Raw genomic sequence first — 24,589 nt, forward strand, 5'->3', positions numbered from 1 at the left:
TAATTAAAAATAGCAGAGATTTGAATACTGAAGTCACTGTTGGAAACTGTTCCAGCATCTCAGTGACCATGAGGCCCCTGGAGCTGGATGCTGCTCTCAAGGTTGAGGCCAAACCCTCCCTGCTCCACTCGTGGGAGCAGCCTGATGCTTGGAAGCAGCTTCTGGAAATGCTCCTGCACACAAGCTGCCCCTTCAGCACAGCACAGGATTGGGCTCTGAGCCCTTAATCCCCACAGTGAGAGGTGGAACACTGCACACAAGATGTAGCAACAAAATAGATTTAGTTCAAGGTTAGTCTCAAGAACCCTTATCTGATCACTGACAGTAATTTATCACACAGAACCCATCATTAGTGTCAAGCTGTTTTATTACCCACTAACTTAACACTGTTTTACCAAGAGTCAAGTGTGATGTCACTCATGTTAAAGTAATTTACAGCTAATAGATATGAGGTAGGAGTCAATGTTGGCTGGCTGAGTTCCTTTCATACTCCGTGCTAGCTCCTCTCCTTTTGCTCAGTAGGCAAATGAGGGAGCAGGAAGAGGCAGCAACAAAGGGGAAACCAGCCCAAGCAGCTTGGAATTCAGCATCTTTTACTTTGAGTACAAGAACTCCTTCAAATACCTGAACTCTGATGTCCAAGAGCTGAAATGGAAAGGAAGAGTTGAGAGACAGTAACAAGTTATCTGGTGTGTGGGACAACAAGTGTGGAGTGCTTTGACCTTGTGGAAGCTCCATCACATCAGCAGAAGTCACATCATGTACCCCCAAAGCCTACAAAATCTGTCTCACCTGGAAAGAATAAGCTTGGGCTACCTTGGCACTGCCTTTTCAGCAGTCTCAGCTCTGATGGTAGGAGTTCCCCTAATTTGGAACACAAAGAGAAGTTACAGAAACATCAATAAGGTAGTTTTGGTGCAAAACAATTGAGACAACTGTGCATGAACTTTGTTTTCCTTCCCTGCCTTCTCCATCTCTCCAGCCAATTCTGTTCAGTCTTAAGGTCAGCCCCAGTGCAGACTGTGTTTATAAGAGAATACATTTCCCATTTCCAAGCACTTGCCATCTCCTCTAATGAATCCTCCTGCTGACATCTCCAGGATCCACACTCTTAGCCTGCTAGACATTCAGAGATAATCCTGACTAATGTGTATATATTCAAAGAGTTTTATTGTGGAGAATTGTACATTTGGGTTAAGGGAAAGGGCATCCCATATCAGCTCACCTCTCCAATTTTATACCCATTAAAACCATTTTAAATCACTGTATCTGCTCTTATTTCCCCTGGAAATTCCTAAAGTTTTGGCTGTTTGCATGGTGGCTTCAAATGGTCCTGGAGGCCTGACCCTTCAAGGGGCTGCAGAGAAGGTTTCCAGGGATTAAATTTTAACAGTTCTTGGGATCTCAGGTAAATATATTGCTCTGACAACACACCTGGACTGTAAATCACTGGAGCATCTCTTTTGTCAGCTCTGTCAATAACTGTCCTGGTCTGTAAATTCTGTTTGGTCAAACGGCTCTTGGAAACCCAGGATTCCAATGGTGACCTCCATTTCAACCCACAGCACCAATTGTATGCAGATTGGCCACTGGCCCCTGAAAGGAAGAGCCCCAGTTTTTGGCTGCAGGAAGGGACCAGCTGACCAGATGTGAGGCTGAAGGTTTGGAAGAGCTGGACAATGGTTAAACTCTACCTAGAGATTGGCCTGGGTACAGTCAGATGGGATGTACATGCTCATAATTTTCTTCCCTTCCATGGGGAACTGAATGAAAGCTTGCCAGGACTTCTGCTTCTGCATATCTCTGCTCTCTTAAAATCATTCCAGAGGTTTCTTGTAACACATGGCTTTGCTCAGGCCGTTCCTGTGAAATCTCAAGGGCCATCAGGAGATTGTGAGTGGCCTTTTGCTGTGTTCTCCCTGGCCACAGCACTGGTGGGCTCCCACTGTGCTGGGAGAAAGCAGCTGGGCAGGACCGGCTGTGATCCAGGACCAAAACTCTCATGGTGCAAAGCCCAGGTTCTGGCTTGACTTTCTACTTGCAAAAGCAATAAAAAGCTTTCACCTCTCACTTCCCAGCTCCAGAGCTTTCTACCATGGAAGCCACTGCATCTCTTGGGCAGCCCAGAGAGACAAAGAGGTGCTTTGCTTCCCACTCTGGCCAAACCAGCTGCTCTCCACCTCTCCCTCTCCATACCACCTCTCCAGCTAATTGGAGCCGTGTTTTCATGCCAGAGCAGATGAAAAATGCAGCCAGTGAGGGCAGAGAGGTTGTTGAGAAGGTGAAAAATAAATCTGGGTGAGGTTAGAGATGCAATCAAAGAGGCAGAGAGGAGTGGGAAGGGAAGTTCCATGAGGTAGAAGAGATTTGCTGACCCAAACCAAGGCAGTTCAGATGTGGCAGAGAAGCTGTGAAAGGACAGCACAGCCTGCAGTGAGTGAGAGCAGGAAGAGTATTGGGCATGGGGATATTCAAATGCAGCACAACAAAGCAATGTAGGGAACATTAAATTTAGTTCTAATAGGTAGAGAAGGCTGCACCACTCATTTGTCACATCCTTTCAGTACCTTGCTTATGAGAAGCCACAGTGCCATTTCTCCCTCATGAAAATTGGTTTTAGACTCATAAAACACACGAGGAGAGAGATGTAAAATGAAAAGTAGCCCATAATGCAGATAGTATCCTAAATTCATCCCTAGGGCACCTGTATCAACTCCAGTGGAAGACTTCTACCAGGGGTTCATTCAGACCTGTATTTAGAAAGAGACATCTGTGTAATGCTGGGCTTTTGAGTCAGGAGCTTCACACCAAGCCTGAAATGGGAAAGAAGTGCTTCTAGTTACAGATACCAAATAAAGCAGAAAGCAAGCATTAATAACATAGGTTATTTAGGGCAGAAATTTTATAAGATGTGAAATTCTGTCCCTGTTAGTGCAGAGTTAAATAAAACTCCAGTAAGTAAAATGAGGGAGAGTCATGGTTTTGGGACCATGCTGTATTCTGGGCCTGCAGAATGAAATCCATGCAGTCTCCTGATTAAAACAACAGACTTCTGCAAACCTTCAGACCTTGGAAGAAAGAAGCCACCTTCTTTGTAGCCAGATTCTCAAGTGGTTGGATTTACTAAGTGCATAACTTCTCACTATTTATATTTTAAATCAAAAATCTCTTGCTTCCTTCTACTTTGTACACACATGAAAGGATTTAAAAGGCTGAGATCTGGATTCAAAGCAGCTATAAAAAACACAACTGATTTAACCCACAGTGATGCAGCTACTCCTGTCCTGAGCTACAAGTAGAAGTGTCCAGGTAGACTCACCTGCAGGTGACAGCCTCCAGACCCTTCACAATCCTTCCCTCCAAGCAAAAGTGCTCAAAGAACCAGGAATTATTCCAGATGGACAAGAGCTACAGAAACTATGAGGAAGGTTACGGAGGTGTCCCTTGCTGCAGGGACACTTGTGTAGGGGGTGAACACAACCAAGATCTGTACCTCTGCTCTTTGGGAACTTTGGGAAGGCAAACCTCCAAAAGAGACCCATGTCCAGGAGCCATGGACCATCTAAAATCTATAAAGCAAACCTTAAGATGAGTGCTGTCTCATTTTCAAGGTGTGGGGTTTAATGTTGTATTGAAAACTCAAAGTCTTTCCACCCTGAAGGCTGGTTGGAAGGGTATCCAGCTGGAGATCAGGGCCACAGCACCAGTCAGACAACAACTTCTCAGTGTCCCTCTTTTCTCCAAGGTAGATGAAACCAGCAATGCTTCCTAAAAGTCATTGCTCTTCTAAGGAATAACGAATCTGAGGGTCTCCCTATTTGCCAGATGGATTTTTCTTTTTTAATCCTTGACATGTTCCCATTTCCAGTTTCCTCCCAGCATCCCACATAGTGAGGGGCTCTGTTTATGAGAACACTGCTGTTGATATTAGAGCTCATTACTCCAGAGCCCAAAGCTTTAAGGAAAAACACCCAGTATCACAAGACTTGAGATGAAGAAAATGAGCTCATACCCCAGAGATGTCCAGCTGGGAGATTCCACTTCATGGAAACACTGTACAAATATCTCCAAACGACTTGGGCACCAACATCACACCTCCCAACATTTAGCAGTAACATAATGGTCCCAATTTTCTTCCCTGGCATGGGAAGAGGAAGATCTTTTGCACGTTTCTCCCAACCAAGCAACAACCAGGTTACATCATGACTTTGGTGGCCGAAGCTCCTCGGTTTCCTCCCTCCCCCACCCCAGGAACAATGGCTAACTGTTCTTTTTCCATCTATAAATTTGTCTGAGTTAACAGTTCCCAAGATCTGGCAGCAAGCTGGAGCTGGGAGTGAGCTGAGAGATAGGAGAGTGACAGTCTGAAATGAAACACAGAGCTGCTGGGCCTGCAGCCGTCAGACAGGAGCCTGGCTCCCTCCCTTAAAGATTAGCGAGACTCCTTCTCTGGAGCCCTCCGCATTCCCCAAAATCCTAGCAACAAAGTGCTGTCTCTCAGCCGCCAATGAATCATGTGAATTTAACCTTTCACCTGGCCACAAAGAGGTTAATATACCAAAATAGCCCTCTTTTTTTTTTTTTTTTCTTTTTTTTTTTTCTTCCCCCATTTACTGCCCATAATGGCAGCAGGGAGCACGGTGAAAACCTTGGCAGGATCTGGAAGTGGTTTGATAGCAGACCTCTGCCAGGACTGGGCTGGCATGCCCAGCATCAGCCCACCAGGCTGGAGTTGGTACAGGGAAATAGTTTCCATTCCAGAGTACAGAAGATTTTTGCCTCTCCTTGCCTGGCTGGTGCCTCTCTGTGCCCTCAACCCCACCAACGTTTACCCAGGGCGTCCCCAGCGTGCCCACATGGCTGGGTCCTGAGTCACACACTGCTCCTGCCCGTGGCACAACTCCTGGAGAACCTCCCAGATGGGATCAGACCCTCTCCCCCTGCAAGATCTGAGCCCTCCTAGGCCTGTGAATCCTCCTGGGGCTGGAAGTCTTTGTCCTTTGGGTGTGGAGAAAAGTTAGAGCCCTCAGAATCCCCTGCATACAACAAATGTGGAGACCAGTTTGGCCGTCTGCAAAAAAATGATGTGGTCTGTCCCTCACAGGGTATTCCTGGGCTCACTGGGCCTGCCATGTCAGCCTGAGGATTTCCTGACTGCTCTGCAACTTGGAGCTTCTGTTAAATCCACCTGGAAGGAAAATTATTTTAAACAATTTAGGTCCAAATCATGCGAGCAAAGGTCACTTTTAGGAGGCACACGCCAAATTGCCCATCTGAGGGGGGCACGCACTGCAGCTGGCATTTTGTACCCTTTAAATATTGAAGGAAAAGGGCTGATTTGTGTAGCCATTTTGGGCTTGTGAGAGGCTGGAGGAATGGCTGAGACTGAAGCATCCCAATATAAAGGATCTGTAGGGGACAGCAAGCAACAACCTCTGCAGGACACATTTATTTCCCATGCTGGTGAAATCCTTGTGGGCTGAGGAAGAAAACAGGATCTCAAAGCAAGAGGGGGAAAAAACCAAATCCTTTCCCCCACCTCTATCACAGCCCCCCTTGCTGAGAGCCACAGCCACATGCATATAGCAGGAGATAAATATTTTTGGCAGACCCTGCTGTTTATTTAACCCTTTTGAGACACAGCTCTCTGGCATCCCCTCACTCTTCCAGGCACAAAACCAGTCTGTGCCTGCCTGGCTGAGCTGGGCCAGCTCAGTCCTTGCCCACAGCCTCTTGCTGGACAGGATCTCCCCCAGCCCTGCCTGTGTCCATCACAGCCCTGCCTTTGGAATCAGCCTGGCCTCGACGGCAGGAGGTACCTGGGCTTGGTCCCTGGGCAGAGACCAGCCCATCCCTTGGAGAGTGGGCAGGAAGGGGCTGGGGGTAGGAGGGAGGGATACAGACCTGGGAATGCAGACTTGGGAATGTGTCAGCAATGGAGACCAGGGCATGCAGGAGATGCAGGCCCTGTTGGTCCCCTCCTGTCCATCTCCCTCATACACGGGCAGGGGAGGCAGCTCCTGGGAGATCCCTGTGCCCTCGAGCAGTTTGTCCTTCGTTGGGAGCTGGGAGCAGAGCCGGGGAGCAGCCCGATGCCACTCCTGGGGGCTGAAGGGCCGAAATACGAGATGGTTTTTTCTCCCTTTGCACCGGGGGGTTGGGAAGGGGGGGATCGGAGGGGCCCGGTGCCGGCCGGGCGGGCGATCCAGGGCAGAGCCCGGCGTGGGCACCACCTCGGCTCGGTTCGAAGGTCAAGGCTCACCCTGCCCGGCATCCCCGAGGGCAGCGGGCTGTGAAACACCTCTGAGCCCCGGGGAAGGATGCTGCAGCCCTGAGGAAACAGAGGAAGGAAAGGGGACATCATTAATTGTCGCCTTCCAGTGCACTGAGGGGAAAGGTAACCGAAGTTCCACGCTCGGAGTGAGTCTTGCTGCCCTGCCCGGTGCAGCAGGAGCGGGAACGTTTCTGCCCTTCTCTCTCCACTTGTCTTTTCTTTTTTTTTTTTTTTCCCCTTGGCTTTTCCGTGGGGGAAGGGGGAGCTAACAGCCCCCTCCGGGACGGTGCAGGACGCTCCCACGCGTCCGGCCCGCGCAGGACTCACAAATCAGCCGGAGCAGGATTAGGGCCGAGGGGCCGGGGCGCCGGGCAGTCTGTCCCGGCCCGGGGGAGCCTCACCTGGAGGGGTCAGGGCTCCCTCGGGGCCGTGTCGAGCCGCACCGGCCTTTCTGGAACTCAGCCGGAGTCAAGCTGTGCCTGGACGGGGCGGTGAGGGGGCACGGGGAGCCTTTAGGAAGAGGTCGGTCCTTTTCCAAACCCCTCAAAATAAATGGTCTAATGCCCCGGGAAGAGCGGAGCCGGGTGGGACTCAGCCCGTTGAACGGACCGTGAGCCCGGCAAGGGCCGTGCCCCGCGCTCCGAGCTCCCGAGGCACTGCCAGGGTACCTGTCCCGAGAGGCCCTCCCGCCTGTCCCACCTCGAAGCGGGGATGGCAGAGAGGGATTGGGGATGCCGGGCATCGCCCTCAACCGTGCTGTGTTACGATTTTTGTATCCAATCCTCTCCGTGAGCTTGGCAGCGGTGTGCGGCCGCCACGTCGGGGTGCCCTCGGTGGGGCAGCGAGCACCAGGAGAGCCCCGGGGTCCCTGTGTCCCCCACCCCGGCGTGACTTCCCGGAGTGCGAGGCCCGAGGACAGGGCATCGCCGCTGCCACCACTGCCACGCTGTCACCTTCCCTCCCACTTCATACAAAGCATCGCCCAGCGGGGCTTTCCTCACAGAGAAGGACCCCCGGGCTCCCGGCTTGCCCCTTTACCCAAAATCCTACAAACACCCCAAACCACGGCGCCTCCCACACGCAGTCCTCACGCATGGGTGACACCAACACGGCCCGATGCCCGGGGGACTGGGATGTGGCGCTGGAACCCTCGGTGTCGCAGCACCTGCCCGGAGCTGCTGCGCGCCCGCGGGCGCTGCTGGCGCGGCTGCGGGCGGAGCCGCTCCTTGGACCCGCCGCCTCTCGCCGCGGTCTCGGCAGCACCGGAGGAAAAAATGCGTTGAAAAACTAGTTAAAATATATATATGTTAAACTGAAAACCCCAACAGCTGGATGGATGTGACCACAGACACACCACAGGTCCGCGGGCGGGTTTTCGCGCACGGCTGTTTGCTCACCGGGTACATCCCTCCGGATTTAGCAGCGCCTCGTTTATTTCAACGTTTTCACATTTATTTGAACGCCAGAAGCGATCGGAGAAAGCAGTTCGTACCTGTTTTTAAAAAATTACATATAATAAATTACAGTTAAGTAACATTTTGGAATTGTGAAAACTAGAAACCCACGGGAAACGAAACGAATAAAGCTCCAGCGGTGGCTCAGCCACAGCAACGAAGGGTTTGGGGCTGGTTTTCTGTAGGTACGGTTTTATCCGTCCCGCCGCGGGGCTGGGGCTTCCCGGGCTTTTATTTTCTTTTTCTATAGCTTTTTAACATTTAAAAATTTTTGGTTTTCTGACTTTTTAAAAATATCTTTTTTTCCCCTTATTTTTCTCTTGTTTAAAATTCTGTTTTATTTCTTCTTTGTTTATTTGGGGGGAATTAGTTGTTTTGGTTTTGTTTTCTCCTTTTGCTCTGCGGGCACAGGGACTCAGGGATACCCTGCGAGCCGTAAGCGGCCGCTTTCGCGAGCAAATAAATACATCTCCAGCCAGTTGCGTTGCATTATTCCGAGGGAAATAGCTGGCATTCCTGCACCAGTTTATTTTGGAGCTGAAATTTCCCACCCTTCCCGCAGCGCTGCTCCCTGCGGAGGCGAGGCTGGACGGGCTCCCCCGGGCGCCGGGACCGCACGGGCGGGCAGCGCCGGCCGCGTTACCGGAGCGCTCCCGGGGCCGAGCGGGGTCCGATCCAGCCGGTAGAGGCCTGCGGGTGACAAAATTCTGTTTGCCCGGGGATGGAGCGAGCGGGGGGAGAGATTCGCCGAGGGTTTTTCCCCGTTTCTCTGGGGAGGAGATAGAGGCACGGCGACTTTGTGCAAAAGTGCAATAATTCCGGGGAACAAATCCCGGTAACGATGGAATTATTTCCTCGCTGGCCGGTACCGGAGGAGAGTTAAATCGGCTGAATTACCCGGGGTAAGCGGACTGCTGCGACTAAGAGCTCCTTCCCCTCTGAAGTCCCTTCCCAGCTAGCGCCGACGGGGAACAACTGGCAGAGGTTTTTTTGTCCCCGTCGCCAAACCAGAGCGACCCGGCCGGGGGGCTGCAGGGAGGAGAACCCTTCTCTCGTCTGCTCCTCTTGGGGAACAGCAGAGCCTCGGGAATCGGGGCAGCCCCGACGGGACGGTGAGAGGCCGGAGCTGCTCTCCGAACGTGGCAAAGGCGCGCTGAGCCGGGCACGGCCGGAACGGGCAGGCTGCGAGCATCGCCGCATCCTCGGCGGGCCCGTGGGCCGCTGGAGAAAGCCAGGGCGGGCCGGGGGCAGGCTGAGCCGCCTCTTCCCCGTAAGGATGGGGTTTATGTCGAAACAGAACCGGAGCGCTCGCCGGGAGCAGAAAACCACCCGCTCTCATCCTCGGCTAGCAGATCCCCGCCGGGAAGTTTTCGGTGTGTTCCCCAGCACCTCCAGGCGGCCCGGGGCGGGGGGACATCACCTCCAGACGGGGTGTGGGAGCGAACCCCAAAAACGCAGTGGGGCCCGCAAAGGAGGGAGCCACCCCCCAGCCCTCCTCGGCTGCGGGCGCGGGGGCGGCCGGCGGGCCCGGGGCGGTGCGGGGCGCTCTGGGGGCCGCATCCTGCCCCCGCTCCGCCCGGCCCCGCGCCAGGGGGAGGCTGCGGGCGCGTCCCCCCCGCGGCAGCGGAGCCGCCGGGACTTATTCCCGTCCCCCCCTGCCGGGAGGCGCCCAATCCCGGCCGGGACCGGGGCTGCCCCGCCGGCCGTCACGTGGGCCGGCCCGCACCGGGGCCGCCGTAAAGAGCCAGAGCCAGAGCCTCCGCCGCCACTTCCCCGCCGGGCGCAGCCAGGGACGCACCCACGGGACACGGGGAGGCGACAGGGGGGACAGCGAGGGAGGGCAGCCCCTCTCTTCCAGGGGATCCTGCTGGTTTGGTGTTTTTTCTCCTGCCTCCCCCGTGAACTTCTTTTTTTTTTTTTTTTTTTTTTTAATTATTACTCTTTTTTGCTGGGATTTCCCTGGATGGTTTGAGCACAGCTCCATTCCCCCACGGCCATGCCCAGCTCCGCTCCCGGCACGCTGCCATGTGAGTACCTGTGCGGGAGGAGCGGGCCAGGGCGGGATGCTCTTGCGGGGTTCGGCGGCTGCAGCCCTCCGTCGGCACGGAAAGGCCTGCCCGAGGGTTACTGCGCTTTTTAACAGGAAAGAGGCAGCGCTGGTGGCTGGGGGACAACGGGGATGCTCCCGATCCTGGATCTCTGCCCAGATCTGTCGGGACCCCGCTCCCGCAGGGAACCCGAGGGGCCGCAGCCGACCGCGTCCTCGCCAACAAGGCCCCGAGCTGCGCTCTAGGCCCTGGTTGGGAAAAAAAAAAAAAAAAAAAAAAAAAAGGACGGGAAGGGAAATACTATTGGAAAAAATATTTAATTGTTGGAGTGTTTTGCCGGCCCGTTGGAGGTGCCCAGGCAGGCGGCGGGGATGGTGAAGATGCCGGAGGGGTCGCTGCCTGTTCCAAGGAGGTTATTCCTCGCCACGCCTCAGAGGAAAATTTAAAGGAAAACAAAACAAAGAAAACAAAAATTACAAATGTCAACCCCTGCTTGAGGCAGGGAAGAGGCGTTTTCGCCGGGGGAAAGGCCGTCGGGTGCCCTGTGTGTGCGGGGTCTCAGCGCGCTGCTCTCGGTTCTCCCTCCAGGTCGCTCTGAGTGAGCCCCGCGGCACCGCCGGGCCGCAGCCGGCCGGGCCCTGAGCAGCCGCCGCCGCCGCCGCCGAGGACGGAACATGTATCAGGGTCTGGCCCTCACCCCCAACCATGGCCAGTCGGCTTATTCCCACGAGTCCAGCAACTTCCTCCACTCGTCGGCCGGCTCGCCCGTCTACGTGCCCACCACCCGGGTGCCCTCCGTGCTGCAGACGCTGCCCTACCTGCAAGGCTGCGAGCCGCACCAGAGCCACCTCGGCAACGCCCCGGGCTGGGGGCAGAGCGGCGGCGAGGCCGCGGCTTTCAACGCGGGCAGCCCCCACCCGCCGTCGGGCTTCTCGTACTCGCACAGCCCGCCGGGCAGCAGCCCCTCGGGCCGCGACGGCGCCTACCAGGGGCCCCTGCTGCTGGGCGGCGGGGGCCGGGAGCAGTACGGCAACGCCTTGGTGCGCTCCGTTAACGGGTCCTACTCCAGCCCCTACCCCGCCTACGTGACCCCCGAGATACCGCCTTCCTGGACGGCCGGACACTTTGAGAGCAGCGTGCTGCACAGCCTGCAGACCAGGCAGGCGGCTTTGCCCGGCCGCAGGTCCACTTTCGGTAGGTCGCCGCGGCCCTTCAGCGACGTCTCGGGGCGCTGGGTCGGAGCCATCCCCATCCCAATTCCATATCCCATCCCAATTCCATATCCCATCCCAATCCCATATCCCATCCCAATCCCATATCCCATACCCCAACCCAATCCTACACCCCATCCCCTCTCCGTGTCGGTGGCCCGGCCCCGGGATGAGCTGTCCCGCTGGCATCCCCGACGGGAGAGGAGATGATGACTTTATCCAGGAATGGGGAGATGGTCCGGGAATGGGATATGTGGCTGACCCGGGCAGAGGTGGCATAAGGGAGGGGGCAAAGACCGCGTTTCAAAGCAGAGCAATTCCCCCGGAGGACAGAGAAGCAGAGGCCGTTCAACCCCTTCCCTCCCCACCCCACCACCACCCCCGCGATATCTCCTTCCCACAATATCGACTTTGTGCCTGTGCTTCAATACTTACCCTTGTGTTTAAATTAGCGGGGCAGATTTATAGCTCCCTCCCTTTTAAGTAATTTATTGTGGTAAATTAGTTTATATTTGAACAGACTCTCGGTCTCCTCATTTGCCTTCGCCCAAACAGGTCCGCAGCTGCATTGCTCTGCGGCCTTTGGGGAGACACCGAAAAGCGCTCAGGCGTTGAACAATAAACTTCAATTCCTTTGCACCCATGCCGAGAGTCCCCTTAAACCGAGCTGTGAGCAAATAAAGTTTCGGGCTTGATTTAACAGGACTCTTCGTGCGCGGGGTTTATAACCCCGGGGCACTCCACCAGCCTCCTCCGGCTGTGGTTTGCAAAGTCCTTTAAAAGCCACTTCAAGATCTCAGCCGCGTTATCATCTTTACTGCGGTGAACCGAATTATCTTATCTTCACCCCAAGAACAAAGTTAGAGCAGGGAAGCAGTCCCCTCCCCACCGAGCTCCCACCCCGGCTCGGCTTTTCCTGCCACGCCGGAGGTGCTGGGCTGCGGTTGCTTTCCAGGGTTTTCTCTTTGTGAAAATCCTTTGCATTGTGCGGGAAAAGGTCGTCCTGCTGAGGGAGGTGATGCCTCAGAAATCTTTTCTGCACTTTGAATTCGGTGCTTTAACATCCAGCGGCTGCCGTCCTCTCTGCCGTTTATTTTTGCTCCGGGATAGTGTAAACTCTCTCAAGCCGCCTAAACTATTATTTCCCCCCCCCCCTTTTTTTTTTAATTCGGTGAATTACTGCAATTTTTTTTTAACCTTTTCTCTTTAAGTGTTATTTCTATTTTCCATTCCCCCCCCTTTCAAGGTTTTGCTTTTTTTCCTTTTTGTTTCCGTTGCATCATTATTAATCCGATCAAAGATTTTTTTTTTAAATTATTTAAAATATATTCTTCCTCTAAAGAAAAGAACAAGAAGAATAAGTTCTTTTTAAAAAGTGGGAAAAAAGCGGTCGGAACAAAAAGACCGATTCTCGATTGAGAGGTGTTCCGCTTTCGCTCCGGGCTGCCCGCTTGCTGCTGAGCCGTGCTTGGGGCAGGGAGGGACGGCCGACGGTGTTCTGCCGCTCCTTCCCTGGACTTTTTTTTCCCAAAAAAGTGAGAAAGAGCCTCTCTAGCAGGAATTAGGGCCGCGGGCGGCCGGCGATGCTCTCCTGGGGAGCCCGGGATGCCCGCGGGTGCCAGCCCGGCATCTCTCGGCGGGCAGCTCAGAGCCTTCCCCGGCCGGGCCGTCCCCCCGGCCAAAGGCTGGCTGTGTTTCATGTTGGAAATCAGGAAAATCGCCCAATTTTTCTCCGTCTCCCATTTATTTTTGCACCGCGGGAGAACATCTCACTCTCCCACTGATGACCCTGAGCCTCTCCATCCCACGCAGACCCCAGCCCCGTTCAGCCCTTTGGCGTCTTTCGGGGAAGGGATGGGGAATAGGCGGTCTTTGAACAAAACATTAAAAGTTTAGGGTGTGGAGGAAATAAAGGGATTTGGGTCACACTTTTCGGGTGGAGGTAGACCCCCTCCGGACTGGGATTTCCCCTAGTATTGGGGCACGGAGGATTGGGGACATCCCGTGCTCTGGGGATGGCTTTGCCCCTCACACCGCGGCTGTTCCTTCCAGAGTACCTGGAGGAGTTCCCCGGGGACGGCCGCGAATGCGTCAACTGCGGAGCCATGTCCACCCCGCTCTGGAGGAAGGACGGCACCGGGCACTACCTGTGCAACGCCTGCGGGCTCTACCACAAAATGAACGGCATCAACCGGCCGCTCAAGCCGCAGAAAAGGCTGGTAAGAGAGGAGACCCCGCCGGGATCCCCTGCTCCACCCGGGGCTGGCTGGAGGGCAGGGGCTGGGGGGGCTGTCACCGTGGCTGTTGGGGGTCTCTGTATTTGTGTTAGGCTCTGTTTGACCTCGCACAGATTAAATGGGAGCACAGAACCAGCCGGAGTCAGGGGGAATGGGGTGAAACCAGAGGGGTTTCTGCCCTGGTGGGCAGTGGAGACAGGGCTGAAGGGACTGGAGGGGTCCCAGGGCAGCACCAGAGCCAGCAGCAACAATCACTCTGTGGTCGGGACCCTGCAGGCTTCCTCTAGCTCTGTTCCTGCAGTGGATGTTTTGCTTTGTACTCTGTTACTACTATTATTATTATTATTATTATTATTATTATTATTATTATTATTATTATTATTATTATTATTATTATTATTTGCTAGTTCTCCGTGCAGGCAGACACGGTCTAGGCAGAGCAGTTGAACAGGAGGCAGGGCTGGTCCTGAGCTGGCCCAGTAGGTTTGTGGCTGCTCACAAAGGGAGCAGGATAGGGCCCTGCTCCCCGCTGCCTTCACCCTCCTTTTCCCAAAGGGGAAAACTTGGGGTTTGGCAGTTGCCAGTTTCCCTGCTTGTTAAAGCATTAATTCCCTCTGTCAATGTAATATTGGGCTTCCTCCAATTGGAATCCCATGGTGAGAGAGGAAAGGCACATCCTTTTATTATTTTTTTGTGGAGTCGCTTTGGGATGTTTAAATTTGGTGGTAACAGTTTTGGTTTTAGAGCTTGTCATCAGACGCCGTCATTACAAACAGGATGTTTGCTGGAACTGTTCTGGGGAACAGCTGGGAGCTCCTTGGGCTTTCACTAGGGGTGTATTCCTGCAGTTATTTTTTGGTATTGCAAAACATATTATTAGCCATAACCCAAAAGTGACAAGTTCCTGTGTATGAAATTCAGTCAGGAATAAAGAAAAAGTTGAGATTGAGAAAGATGTTTAATTCTGATTCCGACCCTCAGAAACGTAGCTCTGGATTTGCAAAATGAAATGAGTATTAGCTCCATGGAAAATACCCTTGTTTTGTTCATCACATTAAAATCAAGGCGTTTTTGTGTAACATTCAGCATTATCCAACAGGATTTGCCTGTCCCTCCAAAATCTTTCTGTCTCCTTAAATGTGGTGGCATTAAATCTGAACCCCCGGTCGCTGCTGCGGCGCAAATCTCAGAGTAACGCTGCTGATTCTTCTGGGCAAACGTGCCCCGTGCATACAGAGAGGTGCAAACCAGTTCAAATCCAACTCTGCATTTCTAACTGGCATCCAAATGGGCCACTGGATGAATTTCTAGGGGATTTTGAGCAGCTTTTCCTTGAGGGAATTGGAGACATCTCGCTGCTATTCCGTATTTTATTTCAGCACATGGGAAGAGACACGGCCGTGCATTGCCTGCCTGAGCCTCATCTATAGCACTCATCAGGCATTTTTCAACCAACATTTCACAAAGTTTTCTGGTGGAAAATGCTCGTTTTGCAGAATTTCCCAGGGATGAGCAAATATAGTTGGGAATTACCAAAGTACTTGCAAACTTTTTTATTATTTTTGGCAATAAATGCAACAATGATAAAGCTTAAATGAAAGAGGTAATTTTTGTCCAGGGGAACAAATTCTTTTTTTTTTTTTTTTTTTTTTAGGGTTGAAATAATGGAGGGGATTTTGGTTTATGGATTAGAGAAGGGGCTGCAATTTTGATTTTCCATTCTGACATTTTGAAACCTTGGGTTTTCCCAAGGACGTGAAATGTCTTGTTGCAGCAAGTTCTGCCCTTTTGGAAGAAAAGGGATCTACTGGTGATGGGCAAGAGGATGCCAGCTCTGGGAGCAGAGCAGGGAATGCAGTGACTGCAGGAACAGTGAAATCCATTTTCTCAGTGAGGTGAAATACAGACACAGGGAAAAAAAAGAGGTTGCTTTCATCCTTTACGTTATGACCTTTGTTCTGTACGTAGACACTGCTCTGGGAGTTATTCTGACTTCTGCTTTCACAAAGCAAAGTCCCCCAGAAGAGGACACAACACAGCCCAGACAGCACTGCAGGAATGATGTCCTGCAGCTCAGCCTGCTCCTGCATGGGAGGGGGAGAGCAGCAGTTGTGTAGTTTCCACTTCATTTTTTGTTTCCTTTTTTTTTTTTGGAGATAAGGGCAACATCCTCTACACAGCAGGGACAGCCACTCTGCCCCAGCCTGTGTCTGGATTTAAAAGGCTAAGGCTCTCAGCAGAGAAAGGATTTGTGTTAGAAGAGGATAGAGGCAGCACTTTGTTTTAGGCAGCATCTTTTCTAGCCAAAGTTTCGTGGTGTGTTTCACAAGATGATATCTTGGACCTAGTCTGAGGATCCAAATCACCTCTGAGACCAGGAGCAGCTGGTGAGGTTGAAGGCAGCTGCAATTCCCCTGTTAGGAGAGGTTCTGCTCTGCACAGTGGAGCATGGGGGGCAGATGCATCTCAGCAGCACCTGTCCTGTGCTCAGCAGCCTCACACCACCCAGAGCTGAAGGACTAACCTGGAGCTGAATTCTTCCACCTTGGCTCAGAGAATACTTTTTCCACCTCAGCCCGGGAGGAATTTTTTCAGCCTGTCCTTTTTTACAATTTGCAATGCACAGTGGGCTTGGTGGTACCTTAGGGGAAGGTGGGGATGGGATGTATCACAGCCCTGGGGCAGTCTAACAGAATCCTAGAGCCATCTCATGGTGTGTGCCTTGGTTTTCTTCTGCCCCTCAGTTCTCACTGCTCCCTCATCCCCCAAGGTGCAGGCTTGCCCAGAGCTGTAGTAACAAAGGCAAATCTCAGAGGATGCTGCTGCCTTTGCCTCTGAGCCTCTGAGTTCCCCACTTTCAGGAGCTGAGCCCAGATATCTCAGCACACTTTGCTTGACTTCTTTCCTGCAAACCACAGGTCCCCTCAAATCTGTTGGAAATGGGGGCACAGAAGCATTGATTAACTTGGAGGGTTCAGTGCCTTTTTTATCCTGTGAAACCCAGTGGTTTCTTTTCCATATTTGAAAAGGAGGTGAAGCAAAGTCCCTGACAGTTTGGTCTCCCTCAGAAGGACCTTCCCTGCTGGCTTTGAATTTTTTGGGCTCTCCAAGCAGGTCTCACACGCAGTAAATTCAATAGGCACCAACTCACCATTCCTTGAGCTTATCAGCAGCACTTGGCTGTCAAGCCAGGTCTGTGAAGAGTTTTTGTTTGAGTGTATGGTGCATTTGTATAAATAAACACTGAGCACAATGTTGAAGTCAACAACTTCCTAACAAGGTCAGAATGGTACAAAGGCAGTGGGGTGGAGGCAGGCAGAAATGCATTTTCTTTCAAGAGAATTGCTGGGAAACCAGCAAAAATGTATTGTACCCCGTCCTTCAGTGAGCAATGGTAGCCTTGACTGTCTCTTGCTAAGCTGGCAGGTTCTGGTGAGGGGCAGGTTCTCATGGGGTTTCTGAGGTTTAAATTGCAATATTGCTGGTGTAGGATGGTTGCTTCTCTCCCTGGCTGTGTGAGGAGGAGCCAGCCTGCAGGGTGACGTTCAGGATGCATAGCAGGCACTTGTCACTGTCCCTGCAGGAAGGCCACCAGCAGGTTGTGACGCAGCGCTGGCAGGGTGGGCAGGGCTCTGGCAGGGCTGGCATTGCCTTTGGGCCACCAGAGCCACAGGTCCCATTGCCACCTCATCTGCAAACTGCTGACAGAGCATTCCGTGAAACAGGGAGAGTGTGTCACTCCCACACAGGGACCTGTGGTGGCCTGGAAAATCTGAGAATTTCCAAAGGGCTTTGCACTGGTCTTTCCCCATCTGCAGGCGAGGCCAGATTACAGCAGGCGGTTATCCCAGGGCTGAGTGGCTCCAAATTCCCCTCCATGGCCACAGCAGGAGTTGGACTTTAGAATCCTTGCATCTTTCAGGAGCTCAGCACCTCACTCTGCTCCTGTGGGAGCCGAGGTCCCTCCTGCTTGCAGGGGAGAGCAGCACACCCCTGGCAGCTGAAAGGCTCTACAGAGCACTGTGTATCTCCCCCAGGATCTTGCTGTGACACCATGTCAGGGACAAAGGTTGTTGTCTCATCCTCTGTGCCAGGCTTGTCAGCTCACGCTTTGGTGTATTATTATTTTTGCCTGGTTATTTCTTGCAAGCTGAATAATTCCCAAAGTGCTGCCATTATTTGGAAATAGTTGCTGATACCTCCTTGCTGAGCAACAAGTGAATCAACCTTGGTCATGTCACTTGTGCCTCTAGGAATTCAAAGCTGATCTCAATTTGACTGCTAACCTTGTAAAAACATTTAATTTTTAATCCTCCTCTTCCCACCTCATTCGTTATATTGCTCAGTCAGGATATCAAGCAATAATGGAAAAATAAACAAACAGGGAGTTCTTTATTGCCTCCAGCACCTTTTGTCTGCCTTTGAGCGGATTCAAAACTATTTTTCTGGTGGCTGAAGAACGTATTTAGACACCTGCATGTGGAGAGCCTGAGATATTACTTATGCCAGAGGTATCTTACACTTAGTGAGGACTTTTATTAAAATAGTTTCAACACCTTGTGTTAAAAGACTCTCCAGTGAAATGCCTGTTGAACTGACAAGTGTGTATAAAGAGAGATGTGAATTTTCCATTGGCTTTGGAGGGAAGTTGTCAGAAATTAGTTTGCTGCTTTTGCCAGAATATTTTCCTTCTCCATTTGGAATTATTAATGTTTAAGAGCCAGAAATCACAGCACTCACAAAATATGTCTGCAGGGTGGTTCTACAGCCTGTAAGAGAACAGATTATCTGTGAGACTTGAAGAATAAGCTCCCTGGTCTCATCATGGACCAGTTCAGTTTGGCTCTGCTCAGTTCAGCCAACTGATTCCACTTGTCATAACCCAGAGATTAATTTGGATGTTTCTAACTTTAGTGGTAGTTCTGAGCACAGGAAAACAGAAGAGTTCACTTAAAGCATGAGTTTTCTTCATGCATTTAAAGCCCAGCTGGCATTTTCCATCTCTTCCTCCCTCTAAGTGGATGGCCTGGAGGGAAGTTCTCCATGCTCTGAGTCCTGATCACTTCCAGCAGATTTGTTGGAAGTTGGTGAAATTATTTGCAAGGATATTTTCTAGGTTTATCAATCACAAAAACAAAAAAACCTCCAAACAAAAACAAATTTAAAAAAGCCAAACCAAACAAACACTTGCGAATTAGAGTGATCTCATTTGGATGTAATTTCTTTGATCTGAGTTTGGCTCTTGCGCGTTTCGCATTTTCCGGGAATATGGTGTACTTGGAGATTTCATCTTGATGTGAAGGGGAACTTCCCAGTTCATCATCCTGTGTGTGCACTCACATGTTTGTCTGCTTGTTTTGAAGTCTTCATCGAGACGTGCTGGCCTTTGTTGCACTAACTGCCACACCACCAACACCACGCTCTGGAGGAGGAACGCCGAGGGCGAGCCCGTCTGCAACGCCTGCGGCTTGTACATGAAGCTCCACGGGGTGAGGAGCCTGCCCACCCCGGGAGGGACCCTCTGGGCTCTGGCATCACTGCCCAGCAGGGCTAGGAGATCAGCTCTAAGCCTCGAGACTGGAGCCAGCAGAGCTGTGCCACAGTCCCATCTCCTTGAACAGTTTAAAGCTCAGTCTGCGGGGGTTCTCCAGGGTGAGGCTGAGGGCGCGCTGGAATGCTGTCAGCTTGCCCAGAGATGTGGATGCTCCATCCCTGGAAGTGTCCAAGGCCAGGCTGGATGGGCTTTGGAGCAGCCTGGGGTAGTGGAAGGCATCCCTGCCTATGGCAGAAGAGCTGGAAGTACATGATCTTTAAGATCCAGCCCAAACCCTCCTAGGATTCCATGAAATGAAAGTTTACCAGGCTCCAGTAGCTGGAGGATGAAGCTCCCCAAACCCTGGCTGAGCTAAGGAGCATATTTCTTTTCCATGTCCTTGTTAAGAATGTGTGAAGGAGGCTGAGGAGCCCACATGGAGGCTGGCTGATAACATTTACCCACGGAGGATGGGAGCTGTTGGTGACATGTCCACCAGGCCAAGAGGAGACTCCATCCCTCCATAAAGTCTGGAGCCTCTTCACCCCATGCCCATTCCCTCTGAGCCCTGTAGGCTCTCAGTCTGTCAGTGTAATTTAATAGGGCCTGTTGCAAAGGTCACTAATAAATCAGGAAAAGAAAAATAGGAAATAAAGGAAAAAACAAAATTTGTGGGGAAGCCTTAGCTGTTAGCCTTCTATATCTTCCAGCCAAGGCCTGATGCAGAGAAAAATAGCTCTTAGTGAAGGACAAGGACTTTAGGTGCTTTGCATGAGCTACAGCACAGAAATAGGAAAGCAACACGTGTGGGAAGGTGCTGAATAAAATACAATGTTAATGATTCCAAACTTTATCAATGTCAAGGTACCACGACCTCTGGCCATGAAAAAGGAAAGCATCCAGACGAGGAAAAGGAAGCCTAAAAACATTACCAAAGGCAAAGCCTCAACAGGTACAGTGCTGTTCTGATCCATCCTGGGGTCTTGGAGCACAGTTCACTTCACAATGTTTCCTCTTCTGCAGGAAATAATGATAATTAGAAAATAATAAGAATTTTTCCTTGGTGATTGCTTTAGATCTGGGGCCTGTATTTCTGCATAGACCTCATGTGATAGGAAGATGCTCGGTGGGAAATCTCAGTGCTGTTGTATTCCTGTGAGGTTCCTCTGGGCTGTGGGCACCTGGCTCCAGTGAGCACTGCTCATGTGTGAGCAGATTGAGTAGTGGGAAAAAAAACCCACTGCCAGATTGTGAAAGGGTTGCTCCTCCTCCATCAGCATCAGCCTAACATGAAGTGTTTTCTGACACAGATGTGTTCGAAAGAAAACAGTTGAGTCATGCTTTGAGATGTCATGGTCACTGTTAAAATATAAATTTCTTTAAAGCAGATTTGCACCTACATTCCTTCACTGCCCTCTTCCAATTGTCTTCCAGGATCCACGACTTCAGCCACGAACTCCCCTTCTTCCATCACCACCTCAGACAGCACGGTCACTTTAAAGTCAGAGCCCAGCACAACCTCACAGTACCCCGGACAAACCATCGTGTCGGTGTCCCAGGTAAGGGACAGGGCCAGAGCCATCTCCTGCTGGGGGGGACACCCACACACCTCCATGGCCACTCTCCTGGGGCAACTAATTCATTGCCCTGTGGCCACCAGCCTGCTGGGCTCCCTCAGGCTGAGGAAAGCAGGGAGCACGAGCTCCCGAGATGCTGTGGATGAGAAAGGTCTCCAGCCTGCTGGCTTGCCATGGGATCCTTCATCCTGCAGTGGACCAAGCTCTGCTGTGGCTTCAGTGCAGGTTAATTCCCACCTCCTGCAATGAAAGCACAACACTGCTGAGTTGATGAGATCAGCCCAGGGTGGAATCCCCTGTAGTTCCCAAGCAGAGGCTCCCTGGGCATGTGTTACCTGCACCTTTTAGCCCTGAGGTGCTCAGTGACCACAGAGCTGTGATCTGGCAGAAGCCCCACTTCTGTCCCAAGCTTTTCTTAGGGGCTGGTCGCTATTTCAGCTTTATATAGGAAGAAAAAGGTTCTAAATTGACCAACACATCAAAATTTTGTGGCCCAGCACTATCTTTATGCTGAGTGTAAGCCCTCCCTGAGCTCCCTGAGTGGGTATGGAGAGGAAGCTCAGCCCCAGCACCCAAGGGCCTGGTGCAGCACTGGTTATGAAGGGAACTGCTCTGAAGGGAACTTCAGCATCAGGGATAATCCACCTGTCGCCACATTTCTCTTCACAGAGAAAAGCAAGGCACAGTCCTCCCCAAGAATATTTCTGGGTTTCACATTCTCTGAACCTCAGAGAAAGGAAAAACAACTCTTGTCATTTGCTATGCCCGTGTTTGTGTAAAAGCAGAATGCAGTATGGAGATTGTTTACCCAAAGTGATGGGGTTTTGTTTCCTTGGCCTACCAGGGCCAAGCATGTGTGGGAGTCGGGACTGTCAGGGGACAGTCATGAGATTCTGAGCAGTTGTGTGCAGTTTAGTGCTTAGCAGATTCAGTTTAGATGTAATATAACATAGTGTAATATAATATGGAATAATATAATATAATATGGAATAATATAATATGGAATAATATAATAATATGGAATAATATATAATATGAATAATAATATAATATAGAATATAATATAATATGGAATAATATAATATTGATATAATATAATATAATATAATATAATATAATATAATATGGAATAATATAATATAATATGGATAATATATATGGAATAATAGAATAGAATAATGAATAGAATAGAATATAGAATAATAGAATATAGAATATTATTATATTATATGATATGATATGATACAATATAATTTAATAGAATAGAATAGAATAGAATATAGAATAATATAATAGAATATAGAATATAGAATAAGAGAATATAGAATATTATGATATGATATGATACGATATAATTTAATAGTATATAATTTAATAGAATAGAATAATGTAATATAATATATAATCATAGAATAGAATAGAATAGATAGAATAGAATAGAATAGAATAGAATAGAATAGAATAGAATAGAATAGAATAGAATAATATTTTACCTTCTGAGAAAACAGAATCAGATACATCATTCTCTCCCCTCGTCGAGGCTGCCCATGCATGCCATACCCACCCTGTTCACACCCCATCCCAGTGCTCGCTGTGCCCATGGCCACAGGCCCGTGGCTGATGCCAGCCCTCCTCACCCCCTGTCTCCTCCCGGGCAGGCACAGAGCCAGTCAGACGAGGCGCTGCCCGGCGAGTTCAAGTTCGAGCCCGAGGACTACAGCTTCTCTGCGGGCGGCATGGCCCCGCAGCCCGGGCTGAGCGTGCCCCTCCGGCAGGACTCCTGGTGTGCCCTGGCGCTGGCCTAGGCACCGCCAGCCCCCGCACAGAGCCTCGGGACCAAGGCTTGTGCCTGTGGGATGGGCAGGGGACACGCTGCCCCGGCGCCCCGGACTGCGCAGCATCCAGCACAGCCACAGGACGGGTTTCTCTTGGAGGATGCCCTTGGGAAACGCCAGCTGGATGGGGCTGGGATGGCCCCGCTGTGGCACCAGGTCCCCAAAAACTCATCCTTCCCCAAGGCCGGAACCTCCGTTTTCCCGGGGAAAGCCTTCCTCCTCTGAGATGAAACCAGCAAATAAATGCATCCCAGAATCTGTTTATTCGCAGTGATTTCTCCCTCCTATGACTCCACTGTGTGCAATTTATTCCACTTTCCAATAAAAGACTGTAACAACGTGGCACCAAATAACTTAATTTTATTAAAATGTAAGCTACGTGGCCTGCCTTATGTTTTATTGGCCACAACAGGAAGAAAAGAGAGGAAAAAAAAAAGAATGGTTGTTTTAAACATTTACTGTTTTATATTAAAAACAATCATCTCTATAGAGTGTTAGCTTCTGAAGTGTTTCGTGTATCAACACTGAGCTGATGAGTCATACATGAAATAAACACGCTGCTCTTCCCTTTCCAGCTCCAAACAAAGAGGTTTTTATTATTATTTTAGGCAAACGACATGACAAAAAGGGTCAAAACCTCCCAATAATAATAAAAGAATACTAAAATGCTGGGTTTTTCTTTTGTATTTCCTGATTGGTTTTGATGTTGTCAACTGTGAGCATTAGAAAATCAGAAGTTAGTCATCCAAAATGTAAGAAAAAGGCTTTAAGGACTGAAAAATAAGGGGTGTGTTGGAGGTGTAATTGTTTGAATCCAGTTTTGGAGATGTTTTGAGTGGAAGATTTCCAGCTTTCAGCCATGCAGACCAAATTGCTTTTTAATTATTTTAATGAAGGCCAGGTAAAAAACAATTGATTGGAGCTGAGCTGTAGCAAAAAATCTTCAGTGATTCAAAACCCACACCACACTTCCAAAAGCTGGCAACAGCATGTTTCTGCAGCATCTCAGAAGTGGGTAATGGGGGTCCTGTAAGTCCCAAGGAACCTGGGCATGAGGAATAGACCCTACTGAAGGGGAGAGCTGGGTGGGAAAGGAGGGGGGAGCAAGGTCGTGAAGTTACTTATGGCCTACTTTATTTGTTATTTCTAAATAAAATCCCCAGCCTCGCTGTACAGCTATTTATGGCCAGGAAACTGTCAAGTAATAGTTCCTTTATATAGAAGTTGACCTGTCCAGGGCTTCCTGGAGCAACTCTTCCTCTTGTCAGAAGAGATGGATCGCTTGATTTTTATTATGAACAACAGGCTAAGGAGGATCAGGGAGAGTGAATCTGACATCAAGTCACGACTCAGCTGGGATGCAGGATGATGCTTTCCACCATGCAACCCTTGCTGGAGGAAAGGAGATGTTCCAGGCAGTGGGGAGCCCTGGTGCCCTGCAGGGCCTGGTCTGTGCAGGCATGGTGAGGGTTTAAGCCACCCTTTTATCACAGCCCATGGACAAAAACTGTCTTTGGAGGAGTATTTCTTGTGCCTCCAGAGCCTCATTAGCAGCCTGCATGATGCCAGGCTCCAGTGCCAGGGCAAAGGCTGTCATGGAATGGCCTCCCTCCAGTGCCAGGCCCAGCAGTGGCACACCATGTTTGCAGGGCCAGGCTCTGCCCGTGGATCCACATCTCCACCGTTTGTTTTTCCACTCTCTGGCCAGCCAACATCTGCAGCAGAGCCAGGCACAGCCAGGCAGCAGATAAGCCAGCAGCACTTGGTACACCATCCCAAATCCAGCCCGGAGTGTGCCTCTGGGAGCCAGGGAAGTGGGGGATGTGGCCCAAGCTCAGGCTGGCAAGAGGCAGCAGAGCCCTGGCTAATGAGCAGAGCTCCCAGGCAGCTCCCAAACCCCAAACTTTGCAGGCAGGAAAAAAAGGCAGCACAGCACAAATGATTTCAGGATGATTTCTATGGATGATGGCAGGGGGTCCTCGCTTTTTCATCTGCGTGACCCCGAGGAGGAGAGTTATTTTAAAGGCAAACAAGGAGACCTAAACAATGCCAAGATGTTGACACCAGTGGCTCCAGAGGTTTTATTTATTGCCTGTTGGTAACCGTCGAGCGAGCGTCAGGATGCGCCGGGGGCTGGTGACAGACGAAACGAGGCAGAGGGACAAGAAGTGAAACAACTGGGACATGTGTAATTTTTCCTTCCTGCTCACTCCCTGCCCTCGCTGGTGACATCACCCACAATGTCAGTTTTTCACTTCTTGGCAGCGTTTTCCAATCTTTCACTCCCATTCCCAGGGCAGGAGCCGCTCCTGCAGGCTGGTGTCCCTTGGTCTCCTCATGGCAGAGGCAGCATCTGCCCAGCCCTGTGGACAGAGGAAATTCCTTCCCTCCAGGTCTTGGCACCCACAGAGAAACCAGCA

At 50.8% G+C, this 24,589-nt stretch overlaps 1 protein-coding gene across 1 annotated transcript; it reads left to right on the forward strand.

Moving 5' to 3' along the window:
* The first annotated feature begins 9,491 nt into the window (after positions 1-9,491).
* GATA5 (GATA binding protein 5) lies at positions 9,492-22,838 on the forward strand. Its single transcript, XM_050982161.1, has 7 exons — positions 9,492-9,755; positions 10,365-10,970; positions 13,040-13,206; positions 18,588-18,713; positions 19,622-19,709; positions 20,192-20,316; positions 21,993-22,838. The coding sequence occupies exons 2-7, from the start codon at positions 10,451-10,453 to the stop codon at positions 22,137-22,139; spliced, it is 1,173 nt and encodes a 390-aa protein (XP_050838118.1). The 5' UTR covers positions 9,492-9,755; positions 10,365-10,450; the 3' UTR covers positions 22,140-22,838.
* The last annotated feature ends 1,751 nt before the right edge of the window (positions 22,839-24,589 follow it).

The sequence above is a fragment of the Serinus canaria genome, chromosome 20 (assembly GCF_022539315.1).
Source record: "Serinus canaria isolate serCan28SL12 chromosome 20, serCan2020, whole genome shotgun sequence".
NCBI lineage: Eukaryota > Metazoa > Chordata > Aves > Passeriformes > Fringillidae > Serinus > Serinus canaria.